The sequence below is a fragment of the Metopolophium dirhodum genome, chromosome 4, assembly GCF_019925205.1.
Source record: "Metopolophium dirhodum isolate CAU chromosome 4, ASM1992520v1, whole genome shotgun sequence".
NCBI classification, from domain to species: domain Eukaryota; kingdom Metazoa; phylum Arthropoda; class Insecta; order Hemiptera; family Aphididae; genus Metopolophium; species Metopolophium dirhodum.
In genome coordinates, this window is record NC_083563.1 from 39,613,112 (window position 1) to 39,640,351 (window position 27,240).

At 27.5% G+C, this 27,240-nt stretch overlaps 1 protein-coding gene across 2 annotated transcripts; it reads left to right on the plus strand.

The window, feature by feature from the left end:
- Window positions 1-611: 611 nt before the first annotated feature.
- On the plus strand, window positions 612-25,888 carry LOC132943269 (uncharacterized). Of its 2 annotated transcripts, none has more exons than XM_061012188.1 (8): window positions 612-781; window positions 11,301-11,376; window positions 13,601-13,743; window positions 13,815-13,887; window positions 16,223-16,475; window positions 21,651-21,729; window positions 23,777-23,874; window positions 25,342-25,888. In XM_061012188.1, the coding sequence occupies exons 1-8, from the start codon at window positions 741-743 to the stop codon at window positions 25,425-25,427; spliced, it is 849 nt and encodes a 282-aa protein (XP_060868171.1). In that variant the 5' UTR covers window positions 612-740; the 3' UTR covers window positions 25,428-25,888. The 2 variants fall into 2 exon arrangements, with proteins under 2 accessions (XP_060868171.1, XP_060868170.1); XM_061012187.1 differs by lacking the exon at window positions 612-781 and adding an exon at window positions 6,357-6,714.
- Window positions 25,889-27,240: the final 1,352 nt, after the last annotated feature.

The following is a 27,240-nucleotide window of genomic DNA, read 5'->3' on the forward strand; positions in this document are numbered from 1 at the left end:
GTTTAAAATTTTTTTGCGACAATGAGTAATAGGAAACTGAGAAAAAAAGGGTCGTCAGAATGTGTGTACCTAGCTTTAATTAGCATAAAATAAACAAATGTATTAAACATTATACTTTTTATATTTTTAATGAAGCATGTTTTCCATTGTTAAAATGTGTATGTATTTTATTTAAAAAAATATAGGTATTATAAAATATAAGTAAAACCATAGATTTAAACTAATATTGAATTCAACCTAAAAATGCAATGTTGTTTATAACTTGATGATACAACGTTGAATTCAACATTCAAATGCAATAATTCTTAAAGCATTTTGGTCTGATGTTGGATTTAACATGTATATTATCATGTTGAATTAAGAGTAGGAATGCAATGTGTCTGATAACATTGTGGTGTAATGTTGAATTAAACCTTGCAGTACAATGTGTTATCAAGTCTTAAAAATTGGTTCAAATGATGTTTAGTATAAGGTTTATAAATGTTTATTAAAATACAATTTAATGAGTATTAAATGGTTAGTCAAATGTTTAATGTTGTTTTTTTAAGTTTTAATTAATGTCCTATTTAAGGTTTATAATATGTTTATTGGGATATTATCGTGAGTGCGAGCGGGTGGAATCCAATCGGACGCCGAATGTGCGTCGGACATTCGGGTCTGTATGTACGAGGTGTCATCTGGACGAGGAGACGTCGTGTCACATGCATAATTAACGTAGTTCAGCCATCGACCAACATCATATGGACAGCGAGATTCGAACGGGCAGACAGACGTTTGCAAGGTTATGGTCGTATTGGACATCCTTAATAAAATTCATAAAAATTGTAAATTATTCAATATAGTATTATAGTTTTTACCTACGTATATTACAATTAACAACAGTCAATGATATAATATTTTCAAAATAATCAAAATTAACATGGAGATTAATAAAGTCAAAGTCCACTGTGTCATTGAGCAAAATGATCAAAGTCCAAAACATTTCATTTAAATCGTAAAATAAACAATCATAGGTAAGCTATAATTAAAAGAAAAAATATTCGTCTTATTGAGAATATTATAGTCTATATAATTTAAAACAAACCTCGTTAGTATAACTATTAAATTGAATTCACACCAGCCATTTAAGTAAAATAAAAATAGTCGAAAAACTGTGTTTCGGCTCTCCTGAAAAGTTACAATAATGGACTTGGACTCTTTAGCCTCTCAGGTGCACATAATATCTGTTAAATGAATATTATACTGTTTGCATTACCATAAGCGAAACTCACGAGTAACGCGCTTACGCCACGCGGGACGGCTAAAAATTAAAATATAATATGATTTTGCTTCCATACATATTATGCAGAGCGAATTACACCCAAAATGAGTTAATTAATCATAATTTTTTTCGGGTTATTCAGCTAGTAATTATATAATTGAAAAAAAAGCCAATGAACATAAAATGGTACATGTAATTAATAATTTATTTTATTAATACAAAACAAATACATAGTTATTAGTTACAATACAAAACAAATTCGTATATTATTTATAAAAATATTTCGTCTCCTCCCAGATAACCACGCTCTTCTACCGAAATGTGATGATAATAGTTATATAGAAAATTCTATCTGAAAGATTCTTTTTTTCTTTTTTTTTCTTTCTGTCTAGTTGAACTGAATAATGCGTTGTTATGGTAGTATAATATAGTGTTAGAACCATCGTTATTTATATCATAAAAGCTTCTGTGTAAGAATTTAATATTGTACGCATTACTGTTAAATAATCGAAGTATATTCTATAATAAAGGATTCATCGTATTTATAAACGTTACAAGACATGTCAAATATTGCCGTAGTAAAGCGTGATAATATTATGTCGGGAGCAGTGGCGGTTCTAGCGTATGGACAGGGTGGGCAGCTGCCCATACCAAAATTTCTGGTGCCCCTTATTGGGGAAGGGGGAGGAAATGAGGAATATTATTCGCGGTTAAAACCTAATTATAAATCTACTGTTGCCTATACGAAAATGTAGTCCTAGAACCGCGCCTGGTCGGGAGCAGCCGAAATTCGCTCGCCGTCCTCAGAGCAACCGTTAATGCATAAAGTTTTCGCCGACTTGAGAAACTGGTCGGCAGACTTTGCCGAATTGGGATGTCAAGGCGACTTGGCCGGGCTGAAGATTAGGAGGCAATGGAGGTCAATGCCAAGCACACCGTCGGCATGTCGCGTTGATGTCGTGTGGGTGGAGGAAGCCACTATCTGCCGTGATCGACCGACGCAAACCGAAACGGTCTTGAGTTACGAAGAAATAGTTCAAAGAACGGAGGATGTCGTATCGGTGCAGGACAGTATCCGTCGTCGTGATCAATCGACGCAAACGAACGCCAACGAAATACGCAAACGTCCGTCTATGTGGAAGCGGACGAAGCGTTTCTTCGTCCGCTTGTTCGGATGAAGTTGAAGTTACCGAGTGAACATGCCAACTTGGCAAAGTCTGCCGATCAGTTTCTCAAGTCGGCGAAAACTTAATGCATTAACCGGTTGATCTGAGGACGGCGAGCGAATTTCGGCTGCTCCCGACACATTATCACGCTTTACTATACGGCAATATTTTACATATCTTGTAACGTTTATAAATACGATAAATCCTTTATTATAGAATATACTTTGATTATTTAACAGTAATGCGTACAATATTAAATTCTTACACGGAAGCTTTTATGATATAAATAACGATGGTTCAAACACTATATTATACTACCATAACAACGCATTATTCAGTTCAACTAGACAAAAAGAAAAAAAGAGGTTATATACAATATATCAAATGTCATCAAAATTTCAAAGACTTATAATATGGTAATGTAAGTTTTACCAAACTTCTTTTTATAATTTATTGGTATGAATATTATGAAAATATTAAAATAATAGAAAATATAGACATTCATTGCCCACATATTTCAATATTTGATCCGCCTAATTTGATCAAGTCAATCCGCAACAATACTAACATAGTAATATATTATATAATCGTAATTTTATAATTAATGTCTATATACCTGTTACTACTTTTAACATCTTATTTGTTTCTATAATATGACTACATTATGTCTATGTTATGACTCCAAAAAGTAAATCTTTGATTAGTATTACAAGTACCTACTACCTATATAATAGTAGTGTATAGCACCATAACTGACGCTCGTATTTACTCTGCAGGGGGTTTCCGAAAATACAAGCTTATTTAACTACCTACCCTGCTGGTATGTCAGTCCGTAAGTATTTTAAAAGGTTTAAAATCTGATATTTTACCACCTTGTGCTCAATTTACTATTTTAAATTACTATAAAAATTAACGAATAACGGTATCGATATGGATAAGTGGACACATACTAGTTGCGGACGAATTATTTAGGTCAGGAATTATAACATAACAATTGGTTAGGTTAGGTTAGGTTAGGTTAGGTTAGGGATAAGTTATTTGAAATATATTTCAATACCACTATAAGATGATTCCTTAAAGCAACGAATGCAATCGGTATTTTACAAATACAGTAACACCATTTAATCATTTGAATAAAAAGCCCCACATTTTTAGCAACCTATAAGTTATGGGTTATTCATAAATACTTCGTAAAATTAATTTTTATTATAAATGTATTTATTTACACACTTTCAATTTTTTTAATAAGCTATTCCGATTAGTTTCAGAGAAAGCTTAATACAAAATTAAAAAAGTGGGTAAGTGTTAATATTTTTTCTTTTTAATAAATTAAAATAAAACTTTTGATAACTTTTCATTACCACCAATGCTATTTAGGTCTACTTAGGTAGATTTAATTTTACATTATTGCAATATCATAAAAATATCTTAAAATTAAGTTATACCTAAGTATGATTAATTTATTAAAATTATCTTAGTAAATATTTTTGCAGAAACTTAAACTAGGTATTTAGGTTTCACTATCAGTATCAACAATTCTTTTTGAATTTTTTGAATCCACTTCAAATTGTTGATAAAATGCCCAATGGTTTTTAGGAATCGCATGCAAGTTACATAATGATAATAAGTCAAATTTTTCTCTGTAGTAATTTTTGTTGCATTTTGCAAAGCACACAATTTTAAGTCATTACAATTTAATGGTTTTCTGGATTTTTTTCTGGTGTCAATAATATTAAAATTTATACAAGAATAGCTTGTTTTATATTTAAGCAAAAATGGATTATCACGTTCGACTCTAATCATTTTTATTAAATTCCGAAAAACATTTTCGCCATTAAAATTTATTTTTAAATATCCAACCGTGCCAGTGGTGCGGGAGCCACGCGAGTTCGCGGGTGGCCCAGTCACTGCCGTCGCCCCGGGAACAGTAAAAGAACACTGCGAACGTCAGCGTGACCATATTATTATCCCATGCCCGCCCCGTAATCATATATATATGAAATTAGATTAAATAAAAACAATATTAGGTAACGATCCATTATTAACAAATTTTTTTAGTGTCGGGTATTATTTTTTCAAGTTTAGTTTTATACAATTCACGAATATTTTTTAATCTGAAAAGTCTTAGGAACATAGTTTTTTAGTACCTTTTACTAAGCAAAATATATTATACTCTTCGCTCGAACATTTTTGAGATTAATAATAAGCATTGTATATAATATACTCATGTACAAATACATTTCGTAGCTATTTACGGAAGTGAATAATCGAACTATGACTTTAATGTATCCATGTAAAAAAAAAAAGAATTAAAAAAAATGTTCAATAACAATTTAAAATACGCCACAGCTTTTGGTCGTTTTTGGCAATACATAATATATTAATTTAAATGTAATCCTGGGGAGGTACATATTTTATATTTAATATGCATATATATTACGGAATTGGCAATAAGACCACGGGGAGTGGAACTTTTATTACAATTTTTCAGAACAGAAATAGTTTTTTGTTTCGTACCAATCGTTTTACACCTATGGTGTTTCTCAAAGTAGTTGATCCGTGAGTGGCAATGTACCTAGATGCTTTTTCGATGAAGTAAAAAAAGAGAGAGACCGTGCATGTTTCAAAGAATTTTTTAATATTCATAAATACGTGTGTAAAATGTATCAATGCCTATTAAATAAGCCGAGTCTTCTAAACATTTTTTTCTAAAAATAAATATCAATAACAAATATTACTGCGAAGAAGCGGACCGTATTCCAACACAGCTACTATGTTATCAGTGAATCGTGTCGTTAGTATGATTCATTTGTTCGATGAGTACGATAACTTCAAGGATAAGTGGTTCTGACGATTTGAGTGTTGATGATGGAATCGAAAGTGTTGGTCCCGAATCCCACCTCAATAAATACTAGTCGTCCAACCCTTATTTTGATTGACTGTTGTATTTTAGTTTGATGACGGTCGATTAAGATGTTCTTGCTTTTATTCGATCCGTTTTCCACTGTCATTATTTGCGGGATTCCTGCCATGGCGGTGGTTGACCGGCCTCCTCTTCGTCCATTATCACATCTTTGTCCCATTTCTGTCTCATTTCTGGCGATTGTTATGCGGGGTTGATCGAAAACTTTTGCATATTATTAACGGCACTCTGTCGTGTCGTGTTTTACTCTGTTAGGTTTTGCATATTAAACGTTTTTCTTTTGCTATTTGAATATATCCGCGTGTGCTTGTAGCGTTGCGTGTCCAATTCACCTGGCCCGTTTGTACTTTTATTTATATCTTCTTTGAATTGGAATTTTTCAATTCGTAAATTGTACTTTTAATTTCACTAATATGTTTTAAATATTTGATATTATACAATATGAATGTAATATACAATGTATGACATTTTATAACACTTGAAATATTTCCGAACACCTGTCGAATGGCAGCCATGACCTGCAGTGTGTATATCGTAGTTACGCCGAGTCAAACATTCATGTCTATTGTGTTATCGCGTGATTAAATAGCTGCAAATTGTACTTCCTACGACGGACGGTCGTAAAAAATAAATTGCCCGACGCGACAATAATACGTACATGCCCGTCACGAAACCACACACACATCTACACACGCACACACGCACACACGCACACACGCACACACACACACCTACACACGCACACACGCACACACACACACACACACACACCTACACACGCACACACCTACACACACACACACACACACACATAAATATACACGCAAACACTCACGCGTACGTGTCTATACTGTTTTCCCATATAATTGGTATCGACAATCACCGGCCGTTGTCACCGTAAAACGTGCAAACACCCGTAGCCAAGCGTGCAGCTACAGCTGACTTACCGAAATGTCTCCCATCCACCGCTGTCGCGATAATAATACGTATACATATTTTCTAATCATCACACTAGTCGTCATCGTAGTCGTGTTGTTACCGCTGCTGTGAATCATATTATTATAGACGACGCGTCTTGTATTTCGCGCAACCGCATTCGGCCGGGTATCCGTCACCACGCCGTTCCCCCGTTTCGACCACCGATAAATGCGTCGTCGTCTCGCCGCGGTGTTCCGCGGTAAGTGGTCGCGATGCGCGATGGCCGCCCTGGCCCTCGGCTACGCGGCCCAATGTGTGGCCCGCAACGAACCGTACTGGGAAACGGACGTGGCCTACCTGCACTGGTCGACCGACGTGCCAGCGGTCACCGTGTGCCCCGCAGCTTCCGGTCCTCCGGCAGATCGCCTTCGACCGCCGACGCCGAGGTTGGTGTGATCGGTGAGGGAGGGGGGAGGGGGGCACGAAATCCTCGTTCGCTTTCACAGGGTTGACCGCCAAAATTCTAAATAATGAACGGTGGTGGGCAGCCGAATTTTTTTGCTATAAAATACGGTAAAAATCGAATATTATAATATATACATATATGACACTGTTCAATTACACGACATAGGTATCGGTTAAGTACCTAGGCTACGATGCGGAAATTTCCAGTGTTTCAGACACGCGGCTGGGGTGGGTATATTATTTTTACTCAATGTTTGTTTAGTATAATGTCGCAGTTAGTATTGCATAGTAATAACTACTAACAATAGCTTTGAATATTTAATATAACTTTAATAGTTTTATGGATATTATTATACATGGTCAAATATTATAAGTAAATGTGTACATTGCTGATAAATATTAACAGGAACTATTATCCCTAAATTAAACAGTAATGCCATCGTTATGATTTCTATGTTCGCTATATTTCAATTTAAATGGCCAAGCCGATAGCACAAACATAGACTATAAACTGTCCATTAAATGCATTATTTCAATTCACTGGACTTCCTTGATCGTACATCTCATCTACCCTTCAATTATAATGGGCATTAAAAGTGGTATAAAATATTTTAAAAAAAAACATTAATAGAAAATAGTTTTAAATATTTGTTTATTAATTGTTTCTATTGTTTAGTTATAAAAACCAAATTTCAAAATTAACTTTAAAGACAAATATCACAAATACATCATTTTAATATTAGTATATACCTTAAAAAATCAAATATAATATGTATAGATAACAACAAAACATATAAAACAAAATGTCTATCTTATTCTGAACTTCAGATAGAATACATTTATAGTGCCGAGTTGAATTATTAATAATTATCATATGATTATTCAAATACTATTTTACCTAAGTGCGTATGGAGACATAAGTTTAAATATATTGATTTTTCTTAATGATCTTTTTTATAAGTATGATTTGTATCAGTTCGTAACAAATGTAGATATATAGTTTTGATAATGAACGAAATATTAAATATATTTATTTGTAACTCATCTATAGTATTCAAAATGAAAAATGTATAATATGTTTCAAATCATTAAATAAGTCATACGTCATTTCTTCATACAAGACAATTTGTTAATCAGATAATAATATAACAACGATAAGACACCTTCAAGTATAATTTATTTTACGGAAAAATCTGAGAAAGTTAAATAAAATATAAAGTAAATTGAAAAATATATATCTACCTCCAAGAAACGATAATTAAAATAAAACTTATTTTAAACATTAATTAAAAAAGTTTTTACGAAACGAATCAAATAAAAATCAATATAAATAAAAACAACAATTCATATATCTACTATTAACGATGATATACCTTCTTCATGCATGTACATTTTATAAGCCACCATTTTAGATACTACATGTACAAATCTATACAAATATTGGTAAGCTCACAAAGAGTTAGTATTGTATTACAACATGTGACCGATTTACTAACTGAAATTAATATAATATTATAATATAATAATATCTATTATTATACAAGTGTATATTAATAATTATGTTTGAATACAATGTATTTACTTAGAGGAGTTGTATAGGTAAGTTAAAAATATGTGAAAATTAAAAATAGTTAGACAAATAAAAAATATAAATTATAGGTATAATAAATCAAAATAAAATTGTATATACTAAAAATATATTTATGGTTAATTTTATTCCCAAAATTGAACCATTATTTCTATATGAACAAATATACATAATTAGTCAGATATCTAGACATAGTATCATAACATACTAACATACTATTACATAGTAATAATCTTTAAGTGATACAGCGATTTTGTTCTATTAGCCATTAGGTTTTTATTTTACTATGATGGTATTACCTAACCATAAATATTTCAAAAATTCAATTTGTTTTACAAGTTTTAGTTTTTAGTTTATAATGTACACATTCTAAAAAAAAACATTTAGTTTTGAAATTTTTACGTTGAAAAGTTTCAAATTCATTTTTCCTTACCTTTTCGACTTACGCCCCTTTATTGACCCGATATTATTTTTATTTTTTACTAAAAACTTTTATTTTGAAAAAGTTTCCGAAATAAATGTGATTATTGTGGATGCTATGGAAAATTCGATTTCACAGACTGAGCAGACCTTGAGACGTGCATTCAAGTCATTAAGTAGTACAGCTTTTGCAATCAAAATCTTTTATTTTTTTAACAAAAAACGATAATCTTATTTAATAACTGACAGTGGCACTAAAAGACATTTTCTTAAATAGTATGAATAATTATCAGTATAAATGCAATAATTAATATTCATCTTACCAATGAGTAAGTAAAATATTTATATTTGTAAGTATAATTTAATAATATAATTTTTGTAAGTTGTTTACTTATCCATTGGTTATTGTTCGTAAATCTAAAAAGTAAAACAATCAAAAAGATGATTTTTACATATTATTATTCATTTATTTTCGTTCAACCAATGAATTTTTATATTTTACGGTAAAAAAAATATAACTAATTTTAATAAAAATCCATGATAAGATAATATTATTTTAATTTAATAAACTTTATAATTTTTATAATTTATCACAAGAGTAGTTAATTTTATTAGTTAATTTAAATTTAAAATAGACCTACATTTGGTTTTTATCGATTTAAATATAAGTCATCAGACAGAAGAAGGCAACGATCGTAGAAGACAGAAAATTACCTAATACATATCATAAAAACAAAAAGTTTAAAATTATATTTTATACATTGTTACGAAGTATTATTTATTCTCTCTTTGATTTAAAAAAAAAATAATATCACAAAAAAGTTTATTGGGCCTGTGGGGACTGTGCTTTTACACCCAAATCAAATTCTCTATCTGTCATCCAATGTATTCTACAATTTATTCCTGTGGTTATTGCTTTTATTCATACAGCCAAACAACAAAATATTTGTTTTGAATATTTGTATATTATAACGATCGTTACGATAAAAAAAAAATAATATAAGTTTTACATTTATAATATTGTAATACGTTTATACTTTATATACTTATCTTGGTGATATTTATTAATATAATGCATGTTTTAATGGTTTGATATATTTTGAAAGAAAAATATTACTAAGAAATACCTATCATGTAACGACTTAGATGCGATAAATAAAATATATTAAATTTTATAACAATAGAATTGGAAATTCGAAGCCATTTTTCCGAGACTTGTCAAACGCAAATGATTTTAACCTATGACTAAAACACATTTGGAGGGTTATCAAAAATATATATATATTATATATTATATAATATATAAATAAAGCATAATATGTAAATGTGATTCAATACCGAAAGTTCGTCCCTTAGATCATATTGATATTTTAGAACATTATTATTAATACGTTTTTGTTTCGCCATATTATACTTTCTAAAGCCTTATATTTCAAAGTTACATATTTTAAAACTTTAATATTAAAAGATTTTGAATTATTCTTAACACTTAATAATATAATTTATTTATATAAAAAATAGCGTTAGTTACATTTTGGATACGCTGTGTGCATACCAAATGTAATCAAGTGAAAAAAACTTAAGTTAACGGAAAAAGTACATTTAAAAACATAATATAGGTACCTGTTAAGGAAAAATATATATATTTAAATTTACATACGATTAGTTATTAGTAATTATATTTTTAGCTAACACTTAGGTATTGGTAAATAAATATTTATTTCACCATAAAAATATTTTACTTTACATACAATTATACAAACTTGTCCTTAAAACTCTCAGATCACAAAAGCATTATTCAAATTATTCCATGTGAATATATTAATATATTGCTAGCGTAGCAAATTAATGAGTTACAGTATACTGATATTAACACCTAACTAACCTAACCTAACTATTATAATTAATATAATCCAGCTCAAGGTGTAATTATTAATTTCCTATACGAATATTTTCATTTACTTAGTTATAAATAATATACGTCTAATTTAATTAAATTAATGTAATTCGGTTGGTCAATCCTTACAGTATTGCTGTATCGGTATGGTTATTACAAGACATTATGATAATGATTAGTCACGTTCATTTTATATTCTGTCCAAAAAAAAACATAACCTATAACTTTTCAGTATTATATGTACTGATTTCTTGACGAAGTACCACGGGGCCTTAGGGCCTTCACTGTGTTATTAATTCACGTCATTATTTTATTTTATCAGTTAAGAGTGTTCATGTAACAGAATATGGCATGAATTAAATTTGTATTAAAAAAATACCGATTTCCCGAAGTCATTACATTAATTACAACATGAAGTGTATTTTATTTTATGAATCGATACCAAGATCTTTCAGTGGAGTCGTAGTTACTGTATGAAAATACTGATAATAATAGTTTATATTATTTATTTTACACGAAAAAAAATATATATCTGCTTATCTTGTTAGTTATATGAAAAGAGTTTAAAATAAGTTTACATTTAGAATATATTTTATGTGTTGATTTAATTCATTGTTATCTTTGTGAATATCTAAACAAATATTTTTTTTATTTTTTTTCAGTAACCCAATGTTCAATGAGATTGACAATACCTTAAGCATAAATATAATAAAACGGACGAGCGAGTTTAAAAAAAAGGTAAACTTACAATAGAATAATAATCTGTGTAAAAAAAATAATAATTGAAATTCCTTTATAGTAACAAAAATCCGAGGTAGGTAGGTATAATATGCTCAATTTATTTAAACACAAATTTAATTTAAAAAGTACTTACAATGTGCTTTCAAAACTTTTTATCGTTACGTGTATTATTGTTTTTTATACACAGTATAATTTTCAAAATATTTAGACCAATTTCAATTTATATTAAAAGTAGGTCTACGTCAGTTTCGACTAGTAAGTCAACAATAATATTTTAGGTATATGGTATACAATTATAATATTACCTAATTAATAATACAATAGTTGTAATGTTTTTGGCGAAAATAATTGGTTAAAAATATCTACCGTTAACTATTAGAAAATTAATTTACTGATATTATGTATCATGTACAAACCTATATAAATAAATAAAATAATATCCTTAGAAATATAGGCTGACAACCAGTCTTCACTTAGTATCGTTTTTCGAACCCAATGATTTCGTAGTTGATTGACGTCCATTACATAGACTTATTCAATGTCTATTGTAATACCTATTATACACCAGAGAGACACAGGTAATCGGTTTCAATCAGACATTTTTTAGAAAATTTAACTTTAAATGTAATTTATGAATGCTATTTTCGCATGGGTATTTTATTTTATTTCACAAAATGTTAACTTTCCTCTATAAAACAATGGGTTGTAAATACTACAAAATATTTTTTAAACTAAAAACTGTGAAAGTCTCCCAAACAAATATTCCAAAAGCAGACGATATTTCATATTTAAATATGCTCTTGTGACATCAGTTGACGTCGAAAACAGTAAATCTTCTATCTACAAAAATCTATTATTCAACTAACGACGATTATATCTCCTCAGACTTAACAGCAATATACAAAATTATACGGCACAACAAATATGTTTTTACAGGTTATAATTAGGAAATAAAATATATTTGATAACAAATTTGATTTTTTTATTATGTTTTCAGATTATTATATCAAAACACATGTACATACCTATGAATTATAATTGAAACATATCCAATTAAAAATCAAAAATATAAGTGCTCAGCGTATATTTTATTTATAATTTAAAATATTTAAGTAGGTACCTAATACATTTTTTTAATATTACCTATTTCAATTAATTGCTTTACGCGAGACGTGCCATTGATTTTCCATGTAATAATATTGTTATTTATATTTATATTTCTTTATTGTACTATTTTCCCAAACCAACTTTAAGTGTTTCGAATAATCGTGATAATCCTCAGTGGTTTGTTTATAGACATATTGATTTTTATCATAATTCAAAAAAATATTTGATAATGCGTATGCCGTATAGTAAGTTTTATTTTTTTTATCTTTTCTTGAGTGGATCATTTTAGTGACACATACTTGATAAAACTCCTGAAACAAGGTTTTGGATGAATATATTTTTTTCGTGTGGATAAATATTATAAAAAATACTGAAAATAAAATTTTTCAGGGTTATTCAACTCAATTATATCAAATCATATTACATAAGTTATTTATTGTTCGAATAAAAAATGTACAGTTGACATTTATAATATAAAGTATTTTCTGTAGGCTACGACTTAAGTGTATTTCATTTTTCTTGATAATATGTTGCTTTTTTGGTATTTTAAATACAACCTATTATGAAAATTTATGGGGAAAAAATGTAAATATCATTTTAATTTTATAGAACGATACGATAGATATATGGTTCTATAATATGTGCATTACAGACTACGTTTAAAAATGAAACTAGAAAGGTTTAGCATGTTTACTAAGCGTATAAATAAATATATATAATATGTATATATTATCTACTTTTTTTACACTTCTGTAGAAGTTAAAATTACACTCTTGGGATCTTAATGCTGAAAATATTGCTTAAAATGTATCCCCAGTGCTTTTTTACAACCGAAATAAAACCGCAATCAAAAGTATTGTTATGACGCCTAAAAATGGTCTATGGATAAATACTTGAAAGAAAATGCCTAAACTATTGTGTTTCATGTATTAAGAAATATAATAGTTATTTCAAATAATAAAATGGTCAATCCAACACGTAGAATTCAAATTATAAAAAACTTTGATATTTTGATATTAGTCATGTATCCATGTAACATACTTACGTACTAAAATATATGTTGTGTTATGATTGGAAATTAAACTGTGCTATTTTTATTTTTCACTAATTGTAGGATAGTTTTGTAATGTGTACAAATATGTTTAAACATTGTTCGTGGAATGGAAAACCATTCAACTGTTGCAGACATTTTCAACCACACCGATTCATCATTGAAAACCCCTGTTTTTGCATAAATTCTCTACAAACAGTTAACAAGTATGATTATACCTATGTCACATACCAAAAACTAAAATTGTATAATATAAATAATATTTAATACTCGTCAGGAAAAAGAAATTAGTCGTAAGCCATTTTTCAAAAAATGGAGAGTTAAAAATGGAATTCAATGAGCCAGTTGAGGTGAGCAATTTATTATTTAATACAACTTTATTTATAGAAACAACAAAAAATTCAAGATGTTTGATACAACATTCATATAATAACAGTAATAATTATTATATTATTTTATGTTGTGTTAAAATATTAGTTATTCTATATTATAATATACTAAAAATTAACTAACTTTTTTTTCAGTAAACAATTTTGTAATTTATAGTTATAGGTACTTTTTCATTTTACAATTCACATGTTTTCAATCAGTATTATAAAGTTGATAGTTGATAGTAGATAGTTAAGGCGTAGGAACTAGATAATTGTGATTTAAAAATGTTCATTATTCAATAGTTTTGAATAGTTCAATCATATAACCTAAGTATATATTAATACTAACAAATGCACCTCCCTACGTCTCAAATTTTTCCCTTCATTCAGACCTAAAACTAAAAACAATAGCAGAGGAATCAAAATGTTTCTATAAAAGATTCTACAACCACCTAAGCACTCATTCGAATCCACTTATCAAAAAAATGGCCTCCGCTACCATACCAGGTAATCTTCCAAGACGCCTAAAGCGCAAGTGGTGTCGTGATTTGTTATAGTAAAAAAAAAAAAATCAAGTAATTAATTAAGTAACCACAGAAAGTGTCATCAATGGGTGGCTCCTTTCATCAAATTATTTTCCTGTGTATATTACTCTTAGCATATATTCTTATTGTATTAATGATACAGATTGTATATTACTTGTAAAAATAAAAAAAAAAAAAAGTATATATTAATACATTGTACTCATATCTATCGAAAGTATTTTACAAAATGCAATCTTGTTCTCAGTTATCAATTATAAGTATAATAGAATATTTTTTCATATTTTTAATTTATATAGTCAGTAGCTAAATAATGTTATCAATGGACAGTTGAATAAATAATAATTCATAATTTAAAGTTTTTATACATAAATATTGAATATACCTACAGACATTTTTAAATAAGATTTAAATTGCATTTGAAACAAATAATATTGACTTCAAATTTAAGTGACGAATAAAAGAATACAATTTTAATATCATAAATCAATTATTTTCAATACAATTAATATATTTGTATAAATTAACCTAGAGATTATGAATAAATCCAATTAATAAAAATGTTTTTATAGTATGTAGGATTCACGGGGAAAAAATGTCTAAACAATTATAGCTGTTAAAATTATAGATGGTATATACGTTGTCTGGTTGTCATATAGCTGATATAGTAATTACCGTTTTTGTTGAAGTGTATTTTATCAATAAATATAAAATAATAATATCATACAAAATTCTTGACGGTACCTATAATATTTTACAAATATTAAGCAATAACTATAATTGATCCTTTAAGATATCATTGGACATAACTGCCCTCTAATCATTACTTTTTAATCATTTTACAATAATCATAGATAATAAAACATTATATTATTATATTATTTCACGTAATGATTAAACACAAAATAACATACTCGTATCTACTCATTACATAATTATTTTATTTTATTATAAGGGATAAGCAAAATAGTTGTTTTATTTGTGTAAATAAAGACTTGTATCATAATGTATTATTAATAATTATTGTTTTATATGGAGATTTTTTTATTTCTAGTCACTTTTATATATGAACTCAAAACCAGTTTAAGGAAATATTTGTAGGCTGTTAATTATTATTGTAATTTATGTTTCAATAATATTCGGCATACTAATAAGTCGCTTCAGAAATATATATACAGTTTTAAAATATAATAATTTAATTTTTCAAAAGGTAATAATTGTTATGCCGAGGACAGTAGTTGATGAATTTTATGCATGCCAATGGTCAAAACTAACGTTTCCCTGATATCCGTATTTTTTTTAGAACTTTCATAAAAATAATATTTATTCATATCGTGAAAATAATAATAATGATAACATTTGTTGTCTGATTAATTAATTATTCAACCAAGACATGACTTGACAATTTAAATTTTAACGAGACCGTGTAAATTATAGCGTAGTAATAATTATTATTATAATTTATGAACAAAATAATTATGAACCATCTTGCCCTTTTCTCGGTAGAAATTGACTTGACTGGACAAATCGTGATTATTAATACACGGACGTCTTGCCAGCTATGAATATGCAACGCGAACAATGATTTCAATATAATATATATATATATATATATACATAAATTAATGTTTACCTCCGATGGTTGGTATGTTACGTTTGATGTTTATCTACTATCTATACATTCGAAGGCCTGTTCGTCGGGATAACATCGCCAACTGTTATATTTTAAATTTATACTGAACTGCGAGGCGTACCGTTTTTTTTTTTTTTAGATTTCACTGCACAGTTCGGTAGACGTACGATTCGGGGAGGAGTTACAGCAACAATACGTTACGATAAACGCGGGCGACGAAATGGAACTGTTGTATACGACCCGTCAAATCGTCGAGGATGTTTCGTTGGTAGTTTTGGACTTGACCAAACGTGGATGTTTGTTGCAAGACGAGAGAAAGTTATTTCATCACCCCGTTTACAGTAAATCCGCCTGTTTACTAGAGTGTGCTTTGCGCCAACCCGGAGTATACGGTAAGATATTGAGGAAATAAATGTTCCGAACCGTATAATATAAACTATATAATATGTACCATACAATTATATGTGTATAGTATCTATCCGTTCTTCCCAGTAACAGTGATCCTTATTCCGAATATAATACGTTCCATTTGGACAGTACCTCCATATAATGTATACTTCGCACAACAACGAAAAAACAACGTATTGTCTAGAAAACAATAAATAATCTGTGTGCTGAACAATGTACGCGCGTAATAATATCATCTGTAATATCGGGCAATACGTTTTTACTTGTTATTAATTTTCCATGGAACCACCGAATAAAGCCGGTAACATATAATATCATAAAATATATCATGTTATTATCTACCATTTTTAGCAATACAATTCAATGACATATTATTTAACACTTATTTTAGATTTTACGACCACACAAAATGTACGATTCTAAAAATATGATATGATACATCCCGCCGATTGGAATTAATTAAGGTTGAATCGTTCGACACTAAAGACAACAATAAATTATGATGCACAATATTTAAATTTATACCCGGTTTTTTACTGTAATTATTAATTTTTTTAATTTTAATAATTATTCAAACATAAGATATTAAAATATGCTTTGTTATCCGGTCAATATTGTTTATTATTATTCTGAGATCATACACAATCTGTGCCCAGCAAAATTAGTATAATAATATATGATATTCGAATAGTTAGGCATGAATATTTTGATTAACATATTAGCCATTTAGAAACCATCCATTAATAACACTTGACTGGTAATTGGTTGATCAGCTGTCTGTTGCCAAAACTGTTAGTAGTGCATTAACATGGATTGTAAGCCATTAACACTGAAATGAATAACGAGAAAAATCTTGATAGCTACAGCAAGTTATTTGTCATTTTTATTATTTGTAATTTGTATGAAGATGACTGGAATTAGAAGGGCAATATATTAAGTATTGAATGAATGATTCGAAGCCATCAATGGAGTTTATCAATATTTAATTAATATCTAACGCGGAAGAGGCATATATACTCCTCAGTATATACCATAGAGGCCTCTATACTCGGGATGTTGGCTTGTGAATAGAAAGAATATTAGCGTTATAGCTTATAAGTTATAGCTCGCTAGTAATGACAAATGGGTAACTTTAATATTTTATATTAACATGATTATTAGTAGTGGAATCTCCTCACAACTGAAAAAGTAAATAAATAGGTTTCGTATTATTAGAGAAATATTGTAATTTATGACCTAATCTGATCTACTCAATAAAATATATATATTATCTATACTATTAGTCAGTATTTTACTTATATAATGTTATGTGTATTCAATTATATTACACCATGTGATATTGTATTTATACAGGTAACACCGTCTCCAGCTCCGTCAGTAAATATTTTTTTACAATAATATTTTTTTTTCAAAGCTATAACTACATTAAGAGCAACGGTTATATTTTTTTAGATTCTGAACGGAGAGACGTATGTTTTGATTTTACAATGATGTGTGTTTTTTAATATTTTTTTTTGTTCTAATTAATTTGTAGTTCAACATTTATAAAATATTCAACTTTAATAGTTAAGGATTGAAAATTAAGAACAACGATTATCATAAATAGTTCATACTGTAACCAAAAAATCTAAAAAATATATAAAAACTGTTTTTATGTCTCTTATAGATATTTTAATTTCAAGTTTGAACGAAATTAGATATTTAAATAAAGATTTTGTTTTAACTTAAAATATTATTCGTGGGTACTTGGACATTTTAAAGTATATTATTATATTTTATAGTTTTATGTACATAGTAGCATTATCAAAATCAATTTTTTTGGCAAAAAATTGTTTATCCTACTGTAGTAGTGTAGTACTGTAGTACTAATGCCTAATAGTAACATAAATTACTTTAATAGTTTGATCACAATAATATCATAAAATATATTTATTAATATTATAGGTTGATAGACGGTTTTCGCTTATGATTCGTTTTTTGTATACATTGCGTTTATATCATTGAATTTAAATTAAACCCACCCTTTAAAGCTACCCCTCTAAACTCCTACTGTACAGCTGAGTGACTTTCTATGGTTTGGTTTTAGTTTCATAAACTCCCAATAAAAAATGTTTTCGTTTATTTAAATATTTAATATATGAAAGTATATGATATTGTCTGATTATACTTCTATAACTTATATTATGTAAATATTTTCAATGTTAGATTCTTAACTTTCATGAAATATTCAAATATACCAATGAATAAAAATCAAAGTCCTGTCAGGAATATTCTGGGTGATTATTTTATGAACTAACATTCATTGTTCTAAAAAGAATAAACTTTTTTTAAAATGTATTTTTACACAATTAAAGATGCATGCACTTCATTATTTCAATACATTGCTCTTATGTTTTTTCTTAATATAACATTAATTAATTTTAAAAAATACCTACGAAACCTATAAAACTTCTAACAAGTATATTATGCGTTAAATAATATATTACTTTTTAAACAGAATCGTTGTGTGATGATAATAAATTTTACATTTACAGCACTTGGAATAAATATGAAAAAATAAAAATAAACAAAATTAAAACAAAATAGTTTTTTAATTTTTATATTAAATTTCATCGAAAAGATCAATAAAATTTAATTTTGTATAATACAATACTGTTAAACTTTAAAATTATTTCCAGGGAGTGGAGAGATGAATATATTGGCTTTACAATGATGTGTTTTATTTTTTTGTGTCTGTGTACACGATAAGTAAGTAGTCGAAATAATGCTTAGATTTTCAACTTCAGTATCTTGTCTGATGGGAAAGTGAATCTAGTTGGTGCATTGTAAAGGACAAAATTTTAATTAAAATTCCCAATAGATTTTAAAAGCACCGGGAAAAACAAAAAAAATACAAAAGAAAAACGGGAATTTTTAAGCAAAATCGGTGTTTGATAAAATGTACCTATTGACAAAATTTTTTTTATAAGTATTTAAAATTTGAATTTTGATATAAGGCATAAAAATGACGAAAATGTGCAAATTATACTGAGTTAGAAATTCATTAAAATATTATTTTTAAATCAAAAATTTGAAAATTAATCAAAAAAAAAAATACACCGGAAAGTCAAATTACATTTTTATGAGCGTTTGAAGTTCAAATTATAACAAAATTGCATATTTACTCGATTTATCATGTAGCGTTTCTTATTTTGTTGTTATTCAAAAACGAATAATTGTAGATACTTGAAATTTACACCATATGTGTCCCATAAATTCCAATACTTGATACAATTTTCAAAATATTTTGACTCATTTTGAGCTGTTTACGGACATTTTTAATTTTCAATTTTTTTAGTTTTATTTTCTAGAATTGTCAAAAAATTGATTTATTTGTTAGGTCAAAAAGCTTGACAATCTTATACAAGGCTGATATATTGTTACTATAGCAGTTGGAAAAAATTAAAAACATATAGGCACAATTTCTTTTTAAAATCATTTAAAGTTCAAATTTTTCCAAAATGTATCAAATTTAAAATTTAAAATTGATTTTGTAGTTAAAAATGTCCAAAATGTTCAACTTTTTCATATATATCCTAGGCTGAATGAACGTCTTCACTCAAAATCGTTTTTCGCATACAATGATATCATATCATTGAATTCAAATTTAACACTATCTATTACAGTGACTCATTTGTAACCTACTGTACCACAGAGTGATACCCAGTTTTTTTGTTTGAAGTTACCTTTATCACTTGTAATTCTTTAATCTTAAATTTTGATGACTATGATTTTATAAATAATTGGATCTTGTAGATAGAATTTTGAAAAAAAAATAAAAAGAGTGACGGAGTGCTATACAGTGCTACAAGTGGGTCACTGTAATGGTGGTATTAAATGATAAAATATCGTCGAGTTCGAAAAAACTATTCTGAGCGGAAACAGTTTGTCAAGGATATTTTATATTATATTTATATTGTTATTATTAATGCGGTAGCCGGTAAGTTGAATTAATATTATTTTAATATTATCATATTTGTATATAATAAATATATACTTTAGAAGTTTCAAGTACCTACGAATAATATTTTTAAATTACAACACAAAACTAAAATCGTTCTTCTTCGTTTAAATATCTAATTTCGTCCAAACTTGAACTTCAAATAGCTATAAAAAAAACTGTGTTTATATCTTTTTTTAGATTTTTTGGGTATATTATGAACTACTTACGTTGAACCATGTGTTAAATAAAGCCATTCAATCATTTATACAAAAAAACAAATAATATCCTGATTTGTCCTTCTAACTTTTAGAGTTTAAGCTTTAAATAAATAAATATAGATTAATTAGATGAGTGGGGCTGACGTTAGATATACATTAATTATTACATACTAACTCTAAAAAAGTAATTTTTAATTGTCTCAAGATACTGGATAGGACAAGTAGAATAAGGAGACTAAATTACCGAGTTGTAATCTAAAACTGATCAGATAAAGGCACAGTAGTGAAGTTCAGACTTTGACAAAATTCGTCAAAACCACGAATAAGTGTAAATTATTATGTATTTACAAATTAATTTAAATTTTAAGTTTAATGCTAGAAAATGTAATACAATGTTTTTCATCGGTTGATCTTACAACAGTCTAAACGTATGGAAAAAATTGTTTCCCCCGGGCCCCGGCAGTATCTATACTTAAATATTACAAAAATTAGAATTTGAATAAGTGCATCATTATTTATTATATGATAAAAAAGGAATGAGAAATGAGAATACTTGTGAATCACCCTGATTAAAGTATAATAGGGTAAAATTTACAGTTATTGGCACCAAATATGTTCCATTCAAATTGTGAATAATCAAATAAAATTATACGATAACACATGGATTGATGATAAAACAGTATCAGTGTAACCGTATAGTTAAGATAAAATTCATAATCAAATACTTACTATTTATACGAAAAACAAAATTACTTGATGCCAATGACTATACCAGTGCAAATAATAGTACAGTATATAAATAAAACTAAAATAGGTCTATTTGTGTTAATTTAAGCAAACATTTAAAAATAAAATATATATTTTTGTTTTTGATCAAAAAATATGTAATATTTTTAAATATCTTATTATAGTAAGACGATTATTAATTATCTGTATTATGTAATATATTTTTGTTATAGCTAAAAATTATACGTTGTGCGATTGTCCTCCGACATGCGCAGAAATGGAAATAAATGCCGTATGGAATGGAACCCAAAGGTATGTTATTAATTACTAAATAAGTTTGTGTTTATAAAAAAAGTTTTGGGGATTAATTTCGCTTACCTAAGAAAATAAGTTTCGTTAAACTATGTTTTAATATATATAGAATTTAGATAAACATTTAATGAGTCCATCATAAAGACGTTATCGCTCAATTCCTTTTAATATATACGCGAGCTTTTAGGTAGATCAAATTTAAAATCTATCATACTTGATTGAGTTACTATAATATGTTTCAGTGGCGTTTTATATTTTACATTAATTATCGCCCATGAATCATGATACGAAACCAAAAACTTTCTAGAAATACGTGAAACTATTGCATTTAAATGAAATTGTGTAGTATAATATAAATCATTAACTATGGCATACAATGTGTTTATTGCATAATAATATGAATTTAGATAGCTACAATAAAAATATACTCAAACTTTCTGAACAAAAATAAAACATTGTTGAATGTTTTCTGTGTGAACGGCAGACAGAAAAACTTTAAAAAATTAATAATCCATTTTTAACTTTGGATTTTTGATGCATTGATATTATTATACAGGCGCTAAAATTTCATATAGTAATAGCCCCCCACTTTAATTAGCCCGTTCCACCCACATTAATATCCATTCTTTGTCAGCATTGAGTGAACGATACGCGACGCTGGCGAGAGGAGAAAAAATTGGGATTTGGAGACCGGTTAAACCGTGGGACGTAACCGATATTACCTATGACGTGGTAAAGAAAATTTTAAGAAGGTCAATGTCAAACAGTGATAGTAATGCTCCTGTCAAAGTCAGTAGACCAGTATAGTTACTAAACTGTTATACTTGTGGTTCTTGCACGACGAAATTATTACAAGCAGCAGATTACACAAATAGAGAATTTTTAAAGATATAGATAGACAAACAATTGTTTAACCATGCGCCAATTCAAATTCGGATAATTTAAAATATAGATGAATAGTTCTCGTAAATCGCTCTCGTAGTAAACAATTATGATGACTTCACTGAACGAATAAATTTAATGTTAATTTTGTATTTATAGTATTATCGAGTATCGACTTTTGTTATCATTCAAGTGTTCTGTAATAATAAAGGATTCCAAACTTTCTAGACACGCATTGTATACGCACATATTATAACATAGAAGTTAGAAAAATTAAACTTAAAAATAAAATGAAACACATGGATACAGTTTATATTACTATTATAGTATTATAATTAATAGGAGTATTCAATATGGCATATAACAATGTATACAAAATATAAATATATACCAACCTTAACGATATTTGATATATATCGGCTTTTAAGCATTAGTCGAATATGTATCCAGTTCTTTATGTTTATATCAAAAATATCTCCAGAAATGGGAAGAGGAAAATCAAACAATTAATCGTTGTAATAAATTGTATTCGTGTTAGGTACCTACTACATATATATATTTCAACTGGTTTAAAACGGAAAACTATAGAAAGATAGATTAATTTTTTAACCTGGTTGAAGCCTGGTAATGAAACGAGTCTATTATGTATAAAGGACTTTAAGTAAAAACATAACACAATGTCAGATAACTCAATATTTTATCCTGGTTAACCCTCTTTTTGACACACATATTATTATATTTTACTTTACAGTCTGAACCAGTGTTCTCAAACGTGTATACGTGTAACAAACATTTATTTAATCAAACAAGTTGAAATTTGTTTTCAATGATTTGTTTCAATAATTATTTTACAAAAAAAAAATGTGTACATCTTTGTAATATCTAGAATTAAATACAGTTATTTTATAATAATTATAATAATTATAATCAATAGAAAAATACATGTTACCTTAGTTTGTTTTGTTTAATTTGGATTTAGTATTTATAAACAAATAAAAAAAAGGTTTAAAAAAGGTGTTTTTCCCGCAAACCTTGAACCGTTGGTAATTTGAGCTTGAAACCAGTGGTCTGCAATATGCAAATAAATTATTCATTGGCGTCGAAAGAAATTATTTAAAAGTATTGGGCATAATAAATTGTAAAGAGTATCAATATATGTTTACAGATCGGTCGATAATGTTACAAGAAGCATTCTCACGATGACAAAACCAGCAACGGAGCGATTGGTAATGAAAGCCAGAAAAGATTACGTTGATTTAATAGGTAAACATTCTTAAGACATACATTTAAAATAATTAGATCTTCGTTGAGTTTTTCTGAGGTATTTTATGCAACTACTTTAATCAACATTCTTTTAATATAGCACTATGGTATATTATGACACAATAACACGTTAGGCGCCTGTAACTTAAATTGTATGTTTATATTATATAAGTTATAATTTAACAATTAAAAATATTTATTTAAATTGTTTAAATAAATAAATCCCCGTAACTGAAGAATATTGTATAAAACATTATTTAATTACAATACGATACGAATAATAACTTTTCATATTGTGGTTGGAGTTATTTTATAATTAAATAAAATCTCAAGATGGATAAAATATTTTAGGAATACTCATTACGGCTACAATGTTGTCATAATCAGTGCCAAATACAAACCAATTTTACAATAGGGTTTGGTACCGGTGAAGCCAACAAATAACATTATAGTCGAAATGCGTACTTCTTAAGAACACAAGTACATATTATATTTTGTACATTTCGGGTTTTTATTTAATTCAAAAATTGATAATTAACAGTTCACACTATAGCAAATATGTACAATTTAGGTACCTAACATCAGTAACATTTTTTATTTATTTATTAGTTGGTGTATACTAATGCAAATCTGTCCTTTATAATAATAACAAAATATGCAGACTTCTGGTAATCTTAGTGTAAAAAAATGTAACATAGAATGAATAATATAAGTGGTACATAAATAACCATATATCAAGTTACTTAGTATGGAAAAATTAATATAAACAAAATATAAAATATAATTATAAAAAACCAAAAAAACCTGATATAATTATATAACACTGCAAACAATAATGATATTCATTTTTATTTCTTATCCTTCATTTTTCTTTATTATTGTATCCTTCCTGCTTATTATATAATATCTTTTAACAATAATATCGATTTAAATTTAAAACAATTTCGGGAAAGAACAAATATATCTAAGTTGACACAAATTGTTTTTGTTAAGATTAACACTTTTGAGAGAAAACAATTTATACCACTGTTATTTTCAAAATGAGGGAATAAAAATAAATATACATTTTGTGATTTTTAATATGGAATTCAAAAACGAATTCCAGAAAATAACTCGGGATGAACAATATTTTAGTTAACAAGATCGAAGATAAACTTGATATCAGCTAACTTGTGTCTAAGGGAAAGGGAATCTAGGCCAATATAATTTTGAATTAGATAGAAAGTGTCTCTGGATAAAGATATATCTATCACAAAATACATTATTTTTAAAAACTTATTTTATGTTTATTATCTACAGAATATATATGTGTATTAATATACAGATTAATAGATAGATAATAATTATTGATTTTAAAAGAAGTATAATTTAATCAATATTATATTATGTATTTTTGAGAGTTCGATAATATTATTAATATAAATGTGCATCATGATTTTATTCTAATACATTTTGTAATTATTTCAGTTATCGTTGCCTGCATGTTACAATTGTTCGCGGGAATTAATCTGTTGGACATTCCAAAATTTTTATGCAAGAAAACTAAACCCTGAAATGGTATAGCTTTTAGTAGATAAGTTAAGTTAAATTTAAAATTATCATTACATTTTTATTATTTATTCGTAATCTTACATTCAATAACTTATTCGAGTTTTTGACAGTTTATTATTGATTTCATATAGATAAGTTTCTTTCAAATCGTAGCTTTAAGTAAAAAACGATTTTAAAACTTGTATTCTTTTGTCATAGTTATAGTAATATAGTATACACTATTCTCTTTAAATTTGATATAAAATCAATTATATCATTATTCCTTTTTTCTCTCATTATTTATTGAAATCATATTATACATATTTTATACCAATAGGTTTTAAAAAAGTAAATTTATATTATAATATTATGTAAAAAATCTTTATTATACTATGTTTAACAATGTATTATTATTATTGGTAATTAGAAATCATAAATCATTGTACTATTACTTTAATATTGTTTGAATATATGTATAATGATTATTGACCAGAATTTTAATGACAAAAAATTATATAGATAAATATAGATAAATTGATGAACATAATAATATTATTATATTAATATAGGCAATATTTGTACACGATGTGATATTAAGGACAAAAATAAAACTAAAATATCATTTGTGGCACGGTCAGTACACTCAACTGCAGAAATGCTCTGAATGTACGTATCGGCCAGTGTTGCTAGCTTCCGGGTGGTCACCCATCCGGGATTTTTAGCTATAAATCCTTGCCACACATACAAACGTGTTTCAACCCACGCTTCCTCCTCACTACAAGCAAAAAAACCAGCTAGTGGTCAGTTGTCGGGCTTAAGTTCAATAAAAAAAAAAAAACTAAATACCATATAATTAGTTGTAATAATAAAAAATACCTAATTATATTTTGACCTCACAGAGTACATTGGTTTTTTTAATCATTGTATGCACCTAAGTTGAAATTATTGTGTTACCAAGAGTAATTTTATAATATTATAATATTTTACTCACAATGTAACAACGATAACTCTCTATGCACTGAGAATTTATAATTCAGCAAGCCACTTAATAGACAATTTAAATAGAAAATAATTAAGATGGTATATTATTATTCTCATAAAATCTTACTATAGTTCATTGTCAGTAGTAAAATGTTATCTATTCAATGTATGTCTAAATAAGTTTATAGATTATTTATAAATATTGAAGAAAGGACACCGGAACTGTTCTGATTTAAATGAACCAGAATCGTTGTCGCATTTATAAAAAATAATAACATATTTTTGCATGAGACATTTATTGGTAATACATTGTTATAATCAAAATGATACAACATTAATAAAAAACAATTACAAAACAAATTTTCAAGACCAGATTTTCCTCGATTTAATGGATGTATTTCCATCAATATACTACTTTTAAATGAGATTTATCATAAAAACAAAAAAAAAAAATACTCTCCAGTTTCACAGATAATAATATAAATTATACCTGACTCTTCTAACTTTTATATATTACTATCTGTAAAATTAGAAAGTATTTATTTTTTTTTGTTTCTAAACTATATACTCATTCTGTCATTCTACAAATGTCTTTAATATTTATAAAAATACATCGCGTAAATAAATAAATGAATCCATTCGATCGTAAAAAATCTGATCTTAAAAAATGTTTTTAAATAATTATGACCATTAAAGGCTTACCATAAAGATTAAAATTATAATTCAATGTTCAGTTTATCCTTTACTCTAAAAAAAAATACGTTCAAACTTCATAAATAGTAAATACATCATAAATAATTGTCTTCTTCGTAGACTTGGTAATGTAAAAAGCTTAGGTGTTAGGTGTTACTTTTG